Source organism: Gallinula chloropus (genome assembly GCF_964237585.1).
Source record: "Gallinula chloropus genome assembly, chromosome: 8".
Taxonomy (NCBI): domain Eukaryota; kingdom Metazoa; phylum Chordata; class Aves; order Gruiformes; family Rallidae; genus Gallinula; species Gallinula chloropus.
The window spans coordinates 24,897,702-24,911,339 of NC_140093.1; the positions used below are offsets into that span (position 1 = coordinate 24,897,702).

At 43.2% G+C, this 13,638-nt stretch overlaps 1 protein-coding gene across 1 annotated transcript in view; it reads right to left on the minus strand.

Moving 5' to 3' along the window:
• Positions 1-13,638, minus strand: part of EPHA4 (EPH receptor A4) — a gene marked incomplete at both ends in the record, with an annotated part of 98,830 nt that overhangs the window by 6,872 nt on the left and 78,320 nt on the right. The window contains 6 exons of the mRNA XM_084267489.1: positions 1,530-1,739; positions 2,251-2,312; positions 6,224-6,409; positions 6,587-6,700; positions 7,464-7,522; positions 12,625-12,736. Coding sequence (XP_084123615.1) covers positions 1,530-1,739; positions 2,251-2,312; positions 6,224-6,409; positions 6,587-6,700; positions 7,464-7,522; positions 12,625-12,736 — 743 coding nt within the window. The remainder of the gene's footprint in view (positions 1-1,529; positions 1,740-2,250; positions 2,313-6,223; positions 6,410-6,586; positions 6,701-7,463; positions 7,523-12,624; positions 12,737-13,638) is intronic.

A 13,638-nucleotide genomic window follows, 5' to 3' on the forward strand; every position in this document is an offset into this window, starting at 1 on the left:
TTGAAGAAGTGTACTTTGGTAGGTTTTTTTTCTCAGCAATCTTCTAGATAGTTTTAATCCACTACTGAGTACATCCTGTGCAGACTTAATTGTTTATTGCTCTAATGTCTCGGGAGTTTAATATGGACGTGTTCCAAAGCCCAGTGAGATCAGAAAGGGTCCTTCTCCCGGCTTCTCAGACCTTTCCATCAGGCTCTCAGTGAATCAAGCTGTAGCAGTATGTGCCTGGCACGGCTGTAGGATGCTCCCACTTATTATTATTGAGTCATAGCACTAACAGGGAGCAGAACACACCATTCTCCTGAAAAAGGATGCTTTAACAATTGCATTTTAGTGCATCGTCTCTGGTTATGAAAAAGCTCGATTCCTCTTTTCAGACACAGGCGCACGGACATCGTTTGTACATGGTTGTCATTCTAAAAACTGTCAATAAGCTCCAGTACAGTGGAGTTCATCCAAATTTTCCTGATCCTTCATTACTGATACAAAATGAAGACAATGCACTGTAAAGGAAATGTCACTGATTCCCTGTAGTTTACTCTTGAAAGCAAACATAATACTGTATCTCCACTCACTAAATTCAAAGGGAAGCTTTTCAGTCCTTTCTCTCTTGCCCTTGTGTGTTTGATTTCCCTGAATACAGCTTTTCAGATCTCTACTTCTTCCACTTGCCACCCCCATGAATGAGAAATACCAAGGCTGGCCAGCATTTTAATAGTACGTGAGTCTATCCTTCCCTGTAATGAACTGTGAATCCATTAAAGGATGAGTGTTGGGATTAAACTGCAAAATCTGAGCGCTGCAAACAAACTCTGCACTAGGGAGAACAGATGGAGAATGGCAGATATTTAAAAACGAAGAAAATAAGCAATTAAAAAAGGAGACTCTGGCTTTTTTTCTTTGTGCATGTTATCTACAGAGGTATTCATACAAAGGCTGGTAACAGTCGGGATGTCATTTTGTGGCCAGAAGTACCTGCATTAGTACTATTCCACACGCAGCTTATTAAAATGGCTTTAGGAAAATTAGTTAACAGTAGGATGCTGAAATATAGATAAAACAAAAAATGGGAAGCTGGTCTCACACTAAATTATTTAGGTCAAATTTGCGATGGGCAAAAGTGGATTTGTCTTTTCGGGTTTTTTAAGCAGCACATCTACACTTGCTGTATCAAACCTCGGTGGGACTAGCCACTTGGAAATCGTTATCATGTCTGTAGATATCAGAAGGAATAGAAGCCCAAGCTCTAATTTCTGGCATTGGATTCCTGTCACACACTCTAGCACACTGAAGGAACCAGAGGAATACACAGGTCATATCCTCAGAGAAGAAATACTGATGCAGCAGTAACACTACATCAATTTATACTAGCGATGGACTCTGGGCCAGTGTTTATTTTTAGGTTGTGATACAGGTTTTCACTTGTGACTGAGATTATTTTAACACAAACCACTGTCACCTCTTACACACTCAGACAAATCCAGCATGTAAGCAAGAAAAGCCACTGGACATCTCCTTTCCCTCCTCACCCGTGTGGTATAAGCTGCTTCAGGGTCATCTTCCAGGACCCGGGACATGCCGAAATCAGACACTTTGCAGACCAAGTTGCTGTTGACTAGTATGTTGCGAGCAGCAAGATCCCGGTGCACGTAGCTCATGTCAGACAGATACTTCATTCCTGAGCCGATGCCACGAAGCATCCCCACCAACTGGATGACTGTAAATCTACCATCATTCTTCTGCATATGGGGAAAGGAAGAAAATCACGGAGCATTAAGCTAAAAGCTACATTACTGCCATTGCTGAAATTGGCAAAAAGCACATCTCTGGCTTCCCATCTTCTCTCAAATAAAATGCAATCTTACTTCCTCTCTCTCCTGATTAGCATCACTTTATACCAGTAAGTAAGAGCCCAGAGGTTCTGTCACAGCTTCCAGTGATGCAGTACCCAGTTTGCAATTAATCTGGTTTCAGTGAGTCTACAGCACTGCAATGCTTTCAAAAATGGAGCAAATCAGAACTGTTTCCATTAAACATCGATTATTTAAGGCCCTGCCATGCTAAACATTACATTTAGTCTATATTCTTCTGCTTTACATTTATTCTGATTTTCGATAGGAGCAACACCAGAACACAGAATTTCCCCAGTACAATCAATTTCTTCAAAAATGCTGAATTCTCAGTATCTTTCTGCAAAACAAACCAGAATGAAAACCAGAACATGTATCCCAGTATAAAATCTTATCTTACCCTGAGGAAGGCATCCAAGGAGCCATTCTCCATGTACTCAGTTATGATCATTACCGGTTTACCTAGAGTTCGCGGAAAGAAAAACACAATTCCTTGATGAACACCGATGTTAATGGGATAAAAATGGGTTGCACACGATTTTACTGCCAAGACACCTGGCTTACACAATCTAATTTAATTTGAAAAGCACCAAGCTTATGCCTCAGCTGTGGGGAGCAAGAGAAGAAATATTATAGGACAGAAACATTTAAAAGGCCCCATCTGGAAGGTTAACCCTTTGGCTGACTCACTGACATGCTCTTTAACTAAAGTTGCTCCTGTTCTCTAAGGAATATATGAATTGATAATTGTGAGCAAAGAAACAAAGAGCTGTTCAAACTTGACAAAAATCCTCAGTGTAATTAAATAGCTTGCAGAAAGCCTTCCTCTCTCAAAATGGAACTTGTGAATCCTTTGGTCTCTCTGCCTCTTCCGAAAGATCAATGCTCTAGGCAAGTTAGATGCTGTCAGCAGCTACAAGGTATTCCAAGACAACTGGATTCAAGAACGCAAAATACAAGCTGTTCCTCTCTCAACTTTCTCTGTCCCAAATTTGTACCCCGTGTCTCTCATTATTTATAAATGAGCCATTTGCCTCGTGAAGTCGACCACCGGATGAATGATTCAATGAATTGTGCCACACGTGGGGCATAGTGCTTCAGGAGCACTCAGCTTTCTATGCTGCAACACAGGAGCCAAACTAGGTAATCTGAAGAGAAATTTAATGTCATGTCAGTGACACAGAGATGCTTCCTAGGCATTCTCCTGCCTAAAACAACAGCAAATATGTAAACAATGCTCGGTGTTGCCTTTAAGAGCTTTATAAAGTCATGTGACATTGAAACTGAAAACATTTAGGTACAAGTAACACTAATTATTTCAGGTAGGATATTCAGCATCTATTTGCAGAAATAAGTCCGATATAATCTCCATTCTATAAGTGAGCAATGGGAGATATAGAGAGGTGACTTATCAAAGGTCAGATGGCAAAAACCCTCTCCCAAGATGAGCACTGTTAAGCCCACCTGAAGTCAAAGGAGCACCTCTGATCAGTACCAGGCTGGCACAGCAACCTTTCCTCTCAGCTATGTTTTAGCTATAGGAACTGTAGAGCTACTTCCTAAATAAAAGACAGAAACTCAGCCTTCATACTTCCTGGAGCATCTCTGAATAAGAGGACCTGATGTGGAAAGGAGGAGTCATTGGACATGTCACGTAGGCTGTAGACAGCTCAATAGCTCTGGCATCAGAGATACCAGAACTACTCAACTTTTCCTTACTTCTGTCACCAGCATCTGCTCCAGAACAACCAGCTATGTAAATTACTGTGCCAGGACGTGCTGCAGCAGTTTCCTATATCATTTCTACCTCAGTGCATTTTTCACTAGGATATTTTTCTCTTCATTTGTCAAGTATTTCTGTTTCTGAGGTAGCTTTTCTATTTTTTAGAATACTATATGCTGTAAAGACTGACTGTACCAAAAATCTTACATCATTTCACTTAGGCCAACCTAGATTTGTGATACATCACTCATTTCACTCATCATTACACATTTCACCTTTTCAGTCCCAACTTATCCTCTGCATGTACATTTTACTACTGCGGCTTCACCTTCCCCTCTGAGCTGGTATCAAAACTCTTTCTGTTTTGGTCCCACACAAACTGGTATGCCCATGAAATGTCTGTTGGACAGCTGAACCCCTTCTGATTTGCATGAACGCAGCAGAGAAGCTATGGTATTGCAAACTGCTCTGACCAAGGGCTGAGTGACCTTGACTGAGGACTTGCACCCTTAAGGAGAGGGATGTGATAAAACAGCACCCTCCTGCTAATTCACCTTTGCAAGCATTCTTTGGTAGAAAGAGGAAAAACTCCAGCTGAATCTGCATATGTCACCGCTTCATTTATCCTGTGCAACTGTGACCGGAACCCTTCCACTGAACAAATACAGCTAAATGAGTTTTAATTAACCTTCCTCAATCAAAAGGTACTATGTCAACGTAGAAAGGAAGAAAGGGAGACTCTTCCAGTGCATTAACATGTAATTTCATTACTCAGGCACTTCTTCAGCAGAGGAGGGGGACTGAGAGAGGAGAAGTTAGCATCAGTGAGTCAATTATTAAAGTACTTGACTAGCAGCCAATAATGTATTCATGGCTTTTTTGCCGCCTCTCTCAGCCCCCATCTACACCGCTATTTATCTCACATTTTAATTTTCAGTTTATTAAATGCATTCATTTATCACAGCACTCAGAACACCTATGGAGAAATTGAGACAAATGTCTTCCTAAGTAGCCCTGTTTACCAAACACAGCAGCGCTGAGGTAACCACGCCGGGAAGGCATCGCTTACTGCCAGCCAGGCAACGAAGCCTTCTCGGGTCAGGCTATCGCCTCCTCCTCCTCGCTGAACATTTCAAACCATTGTAACGCAGCCACAACGGCATTATGCAAATGCATGCAGGCATTTATAACTGCCAGAGCTCTCACAGCTCAGGGGGTTCCAGCCTCCCTGGGATTTCAACACAAAGATTCCCCTGTTGCTAGAAAAATCGCTGTGGCCTGACCACAACTCCCCAGTTAACAACAGCAACAGAGAAAAAAAGAGAATCAGACCTGCAAAATTCAAATTGTCTTTTAATTTCAGTTTTGAGGGCGGCCCTCGGTAAGCGATGGGTAAAATTAGTCTGCACCCCTGTCTTCCCTAGAGGAATTCGTCTTGAAAAGTGAATAGGGACACAATCTATGAGCTATTTTCAACAACTGTAAGGGCAGGCAGACTAGGAGAGGGAAACACAAATCAGCAAGGTTAAGATTTCCAGAAACACAAGGAATAGAGTAAGCATCCAGCTCCCACCAACATCGAGGAGGGACAGGGATTTTCGGTGGCATTGATGGCTTTGACAACCCTCTCTGGGTTCTGGTAATATTTTACTTTTTAACTTTTCATCTATATCTCATTTTAATTTCTTACACTAGCAATACCCTGCCTTCATGAGGCACACTGGCAGCTGCAGAAGGCAAGCTCCACAAATTCCGCCCTTTAACAGCAGCTCACAAGATCACCATCTGCTTTCTTTGCTACCCTGAGCATAAGCCCTTACATCCAAAGGGTCTTTCAGGATTAATGATCAGTGCCAGGCTTTGCCAACACACTACCTGAAGCAGTTGAAGCAGGGACGACAACTACACCATCGAAGTGGCACCTTATCAAGTCAGACCCAAGCATGTCTGTCTCACAGGTGTATTTGCAGTTCTAGCCTACAAACAGCACCCAGCAAGCCCTGCCATTCTGCTTCTAAGGCAGGGTTCCTGGCACAGTGAATGCTAACAGACTCTTAAAAAACCCAACAAACCAACCAAACAAAAAGATCAGCCAGGTAAATTCTACAGAGTGATATTATCACATCTGTAAATCAGAGAAAACAAATAAGCAAGTTTCAGACTAAAATAGCCTACTTGATTTCAAAGGCTTGCTCCGTACATCTGGGCTTTGTACCTTAAACATATGACTCTGTAGTTTTGTTTTGGTATTTTTCCCCCCAACCATTTTAAATTCCTTTCTCACCATCTGCTTTTGCCTATCCTGTAACAATCAGCTCAGTCTAGCAAAGATGTGAAAGACGCCTGCTTGGCATAGCAAGAAGGGTGGAAAAAAAAAAGCCAACCCCTGCAGTATTAATTCCCCCTACAAAATCTCATACAAGCTGCCTACAGATAGAGTATCGGTTGAAACCATAAACCCATTTATAGCTGACAACAAGATTAATGACTTGTCCTGCGCTGATTTCCTCCTATTAGCTATCAGTGGATCTGTTCCATCTGTCATTTCACAGGAAAGAGGGTAAAAGGAAAAAAACCCAGCACACACCACCACCGACTTAATTTCTCAGTGACTTCCAAATTGGCCTTGTCATGAAAATGACCTACTTACATTTAGTAACGACACCTTCCAAGTGGATGATATTGGGGTGGTCAAATTGTCCCATGATGCTGGCCTCGCTCAGGAAGTCTCTCCTTTGTTTTTCAGTATAGCCAGCTTTTAGAGTCTTGATAGCAACACAGATCTCTCTTTTTCCTGGTACTTTGAGACGTCCACTGCACACTTCACCAAATTCCCCTTAAGGAAAAGGGCACAAGAATTCCATGGTCATGAACATGAAGCATGCACTCTTGTTGTCAAACTGTTACGTCACTTCATTAAAACACACATAAATCATAGGATCACGTGTTTCCTAAAAGCAAATTTAAAATCATATTTACAGGAAAAAAAAACTGCAAAGGTTCTGGCACTTACCCACACCAATAACTTTTTCAATCTTTATGCAGGAGGCATCAATTTCTTTGGCAAATTCCCTCACAGCTTGGTTTGGATCCTCATATGTAAAAGGATCCACATATGTTCTAACACCTGCAAGGCAGAAATGTTTTATTTGAAGTCACTGATCTACATGCTGCTGAACACAGAACATATGAGACTGAAGCCTTAATGATATACAACAGCAAAGAGAGTGTACAATAAAAATGTACTGTAAGCCAGGAATGACTGATGAAGGAAGGACCTAATGTATTTTTTCCCTGATGTGATTTTTTAAATGTAAACATTTAATATTGCCCAATATTGATGTAAGGAATCAGGCTTTTGCCAGTAAATGACCTTCACAAATCACTGCCATCGCTAAGAGGCCAATAGCCTGTCTACGGACCTGCGAGATTACAACACATCACGTTTCCCTTTTGGGAGCCATGAAATTCTGAGTGCAGGTCCTAGGTTTGGTACCTAGATGACTGAGATGGAAATAACAGTAGGATGCAGTCCCGGAAAAAAGGCAGCAAAGTTCACATTTCCTTCCCTGCATGACTGCCTTAGCAGAGTACTGTGGGGGAAAATGAGGCGATCACTAGCCAAGAGCAGACGTCTTGCAGTGCAACAGAACAACAGAACAAATTAATGAACCTTTCTCTTGTCCATCTCCTCAAAATATTTTTACCCAGATACTTCTAATCTCCCTGTTACTACAGTGCATAGTTTTGAAGAAGGGCATTAGCAAGAGAGGAAAACAAAAACATACTAATCTCAAGAGGAATGTCATCCTTTTATTTCCTTAGCATCAAAACATGGGACATGATTTACGAACCGAACCAAAAAAAAAACAAGCACCACTGCCTTTTACCTTGGTTCAAATGTTTCTCCTCATCTGCCTCTTGCTTAGCCTTACTGTACTTACTGCGCCTGTCAGAACAAAGAAGAGCATTACAGATCACAATAAGCATCTTACTTGAGACAAGCTCAATCATGACCTGCTGAGACTTGAGCTGTTCACACCTGCCACGACCTGTGCTCGGCAGTTCCCCTACAACAGCCTATGACACAACACACACTTACCAGCAGGGCAGGAGACTCCTCAAAATGCTCTAAGTATCACTGGCATCAACAAAGCATCAAGGGAAACACAAATCCCTCTCTTTGCATCTGGGCATTTAAACAAAGTGAGCTTGTCTTTTGAATACTTTTCCTCCGATCTATATGTAACCCTATCATATCTAACACACTTAATTGCAAATTTCAAACTGGAAACAGTCTGTAAACACAGAAATTAAGATGGCAGCAAGAGACACCCCCCCCCCCCAACCATCAAAAATGCAGATTGCAAAGATTTTATTTAATGTTTTAATTGCCATGTAAGCAAAGGGGGCAAAGAACTCCTGATAGCAGAGCTCCTCTACTCACCCTCTGAGTTGGAGATCATAGTATAATGTCAATGCTACAGATCACTGTCACTATGTCTACCCTTACACACCTGATACTGTACACAGTTACGTATTTCTTTAGTTCAGCTTTAAGCTTCAACAGGCAAGTGGCATTAAGAAAAGTTAATCCAAGAGGTTAGCCCAGTAGGGAAGATACTGAAGAGCCAGTTCAGCCAAATGTGTACTGGGATCTGAAGTTCTCCAGCATTCAATGGCACAGAGATTTGGTTTGGACTTTTACTCATCATTCACTGGAAGTTCAGAACTGGGCATAAGAACAGACATTGCCAAGAGAAGGGTTCATTGTTGCTTACTGCTCAGTTTGCCTGTTCCCATGGAAGTCCAAGTCTCCTGGCATGTCAGACCCAGGTTACCAGCTGGCAGGAATCTGGGCTGGAGTGAAGAAGAGGGAAGGCAGAAGGAGAAAGCAAGCCAGAAGAGGAGGCAAGATTGGCACGGCCTGCAATGGTCTGCCTGGATTGGGGCAGGAGACGCCCAGGTCTGCCACAGACACTGAGGTGAGATGGGCTTAAAAGTCTGAAAATGGTGAGTGGGTAGAGGGGGAAAATGGGAGGGGGTGAGAGAAAGATCTGTCAGAGGATGAGTCAGAAGGGGTCAAAAAATCACAGATAACAAGAACATGTGACTGAGGGCCTCCCTTGCAGCAAATCTCGCCATTGCCTGCCATCAGCAGAACCCAAAAAACATCTCACTTCCCACTCTGTGCCTGGCCTGCGGGGAGGGACAGCTTCCCACTGCTGCCAGCTGAAAGCCATTTCCCAGCCTTTGTCTCTTCAGTCCTTGAGTTCTGGGTGTTAAACACACCCTGCCAATAACAGAAACTATAAATTAACCATGAAACAGAAGGGGGGAAAAAATTTTAATCCTGTTTGATGTGTGAAGACTACCTGATCTTTGAACCAAGGCTCACGACACCACCAACGGGACCTGTGTTCAGACATAAAAAGCAGGTACACATCCAACCATAAATGGTCAGGAGCCTCTCTTCTTCAATTAAACACAGAGGGCTCCAATTCCCAAGAAGAGCATTATTAAAAACCACACTGGATCCAAACAATTTAAACCATTCATTTGCCTGAGGACTTACAGCACCGGTATAAAAGAGCTGAGCTAAATAAAAGGAGCGTGTTCTGCTCCCAGTTACTGAGCTGAGCAAGAAGCAAGAGGCAGCACAAATCTCACCCAGTGCCGTATGGGACACCAAGTCAGCTACGGGGGCTGTGGAGACGGTTTCAGGTGTTACAAAATTTCTCTCAGAGTAAATAAGGGGAAGGGAAAAAAAAGAGCCTGCATTTGAAGCAGGACCTCTTCAAACTTATTTTCTTAATGCTCAGGCACCGATGGTAAATACAGAACACAAGCAGGCTTTGCAGGAAAGCATTCTAAGTATGAAAAAATGCTCTTTATCTTATTTTTAAAAGTACAAGCACCCTAACAACAGATTAAAAAATAACCCTCCCCCACTAAAACCCAACGACATGCAAAAAAGCAAAGGGAAACAAAGGGATTACTGTTCAAACAATATAATTGCAGCTTATTAACTTTAAATAATACCTTCCAAACTAACTACCTACTTCCACTTCTCCCCGTGTCACCCGTTGACCTCTCCTGCTTGGCTCGGGGCAGGACACTCCTGCCTGCCATTGTCCCTGCCAGCACCCCGGGAGCCCCACGCCACGGGGCACAGGGGGCTCGGAGAGCTCACCTGAGCGGCAGAAGGGAGCCTTTGTCACGGGTCTGAACCCCGTCATTACCGGGATTTCGGTGGCGGTGATTAAATTGCTGGCATTCAGGAAAAGAACACTGAGGCTTTCAGAGACTGCGGGGGTCTGAGACACCAGCAGATCCACAGGTGGGGGCTGGCGATGAAGAGGAGGTAACAACGGAGGGTATTAGCAACAGGGACCCGGTGCCGCATCGCTGCTCCCACCTCCTCCTCCCTGACGGGCAGAGGGGCTGGGGTGCTGCAGAGCTCAGACACCGGGCTGGCAGGGCACCTCTCCCAATACCATCACCCTAAGTTGCGCAAACCTCACCCCTTCAGCTGTTCGCAGAGGAGAAGAGAAGTCAATCTATCAATCAGAAGAACTTCTGACAGATGCTGTCAGATGACCAGAGGATTCCGAAGCCCCATCTTACTCCACCTGAGAGCTTTTAGAGAGTGGCTGGCTTTGTTTCACACTTTCCCAAATCCTTTACGATTCTATTTGAGATACTCTAATTTCAGTCAGCGCTCCTGCAGGCAGGGTTTAGAAATGCTCACCCTACCTCTGCTCTACACACACGCTCATCTTAACCTCAGTTAAACTAACGTTTAGGCAGATTAGTTCTCACATTAACACAAAGGTCCTGGTCACAGGACAGAACCAAATAGCTTGAACCGCCTGAAGGCTGAGTCCTTTGACAAATGCTGTTGTAAAGATGAATTTGGGGATTTGAGCAATTGACTTGAAAAAATGTAACGCTAAATTAGTAGTAATAATAACCCAGAGTTGAGAAGCGGGCACCTACAGCATGCGCCCATCTCCCACGTTTGTGTGCAGACGGGCCATGTCCGCAGGCCAAAGCATGCTGCTCATCGTACAAATAGGACACTCAGGTCATGGCAAGATTACAAAACCTCCTCATGGGGACTGTACGGACAGAGAAGTTTTTTATCATCTTCAATCACTTTGGAATAAAGCATAATTATTTTGCTATTAACTTCTGGTGGTGTAGGAACATCATGGAATATCCCCAAAGCCCACACCTCTAAATGACTTTACTAAAGTAGTTAAAATCATTAGAGTGATAGTGAATAATAAAATAGATTCTGTTTATTGAGAGCTGCTTCCAGAGAGCTATGTATTGAGGAAGGCTATTAATTAGCAAGGTACCATGCATTAGTATGCACAGAGCAGTTTCACTGTCCCAGTATTTCATTCATCTGGCTGTGCCTTTCCCCTTCCATGGCCTCTCTGAGACCTACCAGTACAGAGCCACAGGACATCTCTGAACACATGGCCACCAGGACACCTTCACCTCCCTTCCCACTAGTGCTTGGACCAGCCTGTCGTCCCTACTGCCCACCTACCTACTCTTTGTCTTATCTTCGCCCACGCTGAAGACTTGTGGGCAGAGACAACTGAACAGGCACAGCCTGAGCGGGGAGGAGACCTGCCTGAGCGCACACCCGCACCAGCCAGTCTGTCAGCTACCTGGCTCCAGGCAGCCTTTCCTTTGACAGCTTTATGGCCGATACTAAAGAGAATCAATACGAGGGCAAGGGGTTGACATTTCATTTTCTAAAAAGTGATCCATTGAGGGCCAATCACCAAGCAGTGTTTATCAGCCTTGGGAAGCGACATTTTTTTATAGGGGGAGGAGAGGAAGGAATCATCTCAAAGCAGCTCGACAGGCTCAATTCTCCAAGGTGGCGACTCATAATTAGAAATCCAATGTATCCTGCTATCAATCCTGCCTTAAATAATAAAGTGATCAATAAAAGCGGAGAGGAGATTAAGTCATCAAGCTCGGTGATGCTATTTGCTGTTGCAATGGCTTTTAATAAACCTGTCTCTCTGCATTACATTTTCATATGTTCAGCTTTTCTTTCTTCTTTGCCAGCATGGAGGCTTTGCATTAAACACCCACAGAAAGCCCTAACAAAGCTCATCTACTTTCCAGATATTACAATCAGAGTGACTTAACGGCTCTTTAAGACAATTTAACGTAAGAGAGCAAATCAGGTGGAATTTGTGCACATTAATTTGTGCACATTTAGGGCTGATGCCATTAAACTGGTCAACAGAGACTGACAAAACGAGCATCCTCAGATCCCAGGCTTCAGATGCAGTAACGATACATCCAGTTTTATCTCAGAATTACACTAGAAGCAAAATCATCATCTTTTTAAATGAGCCTGAACACGAAGATTAAGACGACACTCACAATCTGTTTCTTCTACACTGTCCTCCCATTCGAAGGATTGCTCCTGATGCTTGGGTTCAATTTGGAAGAACAAGCAAGTACTTGGTAGATTATGGGCCTGCTCTGATGAAACCACTAATCCAGTCTGTCATGTTACTGCATATGATGCTGAACGACCGTGGCTTCTGTTTCGCAGCAATATTCCCTCACACTGGAAGGACTAACCCAGGAGACCAATACAGCCTCACACAGACTAACACAAAACTCACAAGCATAGCACTCTGACGGCTTAGTTCACAACAGTGTGGTTGTTTATTCCCCGACTATCAGGAGTCAGTCCAAGAAAATCTACTGTACTCATACCCATTAAACTTAACTTCAAATTACACTAACCACAAATCTCTAGCTGGCTTGCTTCTCAGTGTCAGTTATTGGACTCAGCTTTGCATTTGAAGGGCAAATAGAGCTGGAACTATTGCCATTACATCACATGCTGCTTGGTACTAATGTTGAGAAGATCAAAGCTACATGGGAGAACGCTTGTAATGCAAATGTACTGTTTATGATGCTAATCAAAGAATTTAGCTTTGTTTGGAGGAGACAAAAAGCTCCCTCATGAAAGACAGAGGGGGAGAGAGAAGCTTAAGTTCTTACCTCCTGTTGATGACAAAGGCTGCAATGAGAATGACCACAAGAACAACACTGCCAACCACTGAAACAAGAAGCACTGCGGGACTGGTACCATCGCCAATGATGGGGGAAGGAACTGGAAACAGAAAAGGGAGCATTAGTGTCAGACACCCTCAAAAAATCAACCTAGGTAGCACTCAATGAGGCTTTCTGGCCTGTGAAGGCAGTTTAGATTAGGCACTCAAATCTACTTTCAGGCCTTTATTATATAGTCATTTGACACAATTTTCCAACAGGGCCCTAATTAGCCGAAGACATGATGTTTGATAATGATTTGGGGAACTTCAGTTCACTGGGAACAAGGACTCTCTCTCCTTCTCCCCCTTCAGTGTTGCTCAGAGGGTATAATGGCTATTTTTTTTCCTTTCTAATTGCTTTCCACTCTTCTTTCCTCCTCCTTTTCCTCTCAGTGGGGCCAGATGATCTCTCTCCAACTGACACAAAGAGAATAAGTTATTTTAAAATGTCTTCCCTCTTTCTGCTGGATTGATTATTTTTAGCTGTTAGCATCCTGAAGGATGCTGCCACTAACTGGCATGACGTTACATTGATTTAAGCAGACCTTTATGTCCAAAATCAAATAGGCTTGGTCACATTGCCTTCCTGCCACCAAAGAGCAAACATTTTGGGGCTAAATTTGCATGTTTCCTTGAGCAGAGTGAAAAGCTCTACTGACAACATAATTCAAACATACTGTCTTTACACGACTGTGTAAGGAAAAGTGCAAATATGTGAGCTGATGCAGGACACCTAGGTGACAGACACCAATAGCTTGCAGGGGGGAGAAACAGGGCTTTATTCTGCTGCAAATGAGACATTCTAAAAACATGTGTGAACTTCTACATGTACAGTACACAAAATAGGTACATAAATCTCTCAAGCACCAACAGCTTCTGAGTGTTTACCGGGTGCATGTCTCCTTATGCCACAGTGAAGTATTTTCAGTGTTGAAATCTGGAATCTAGCAGATCAAAGTAG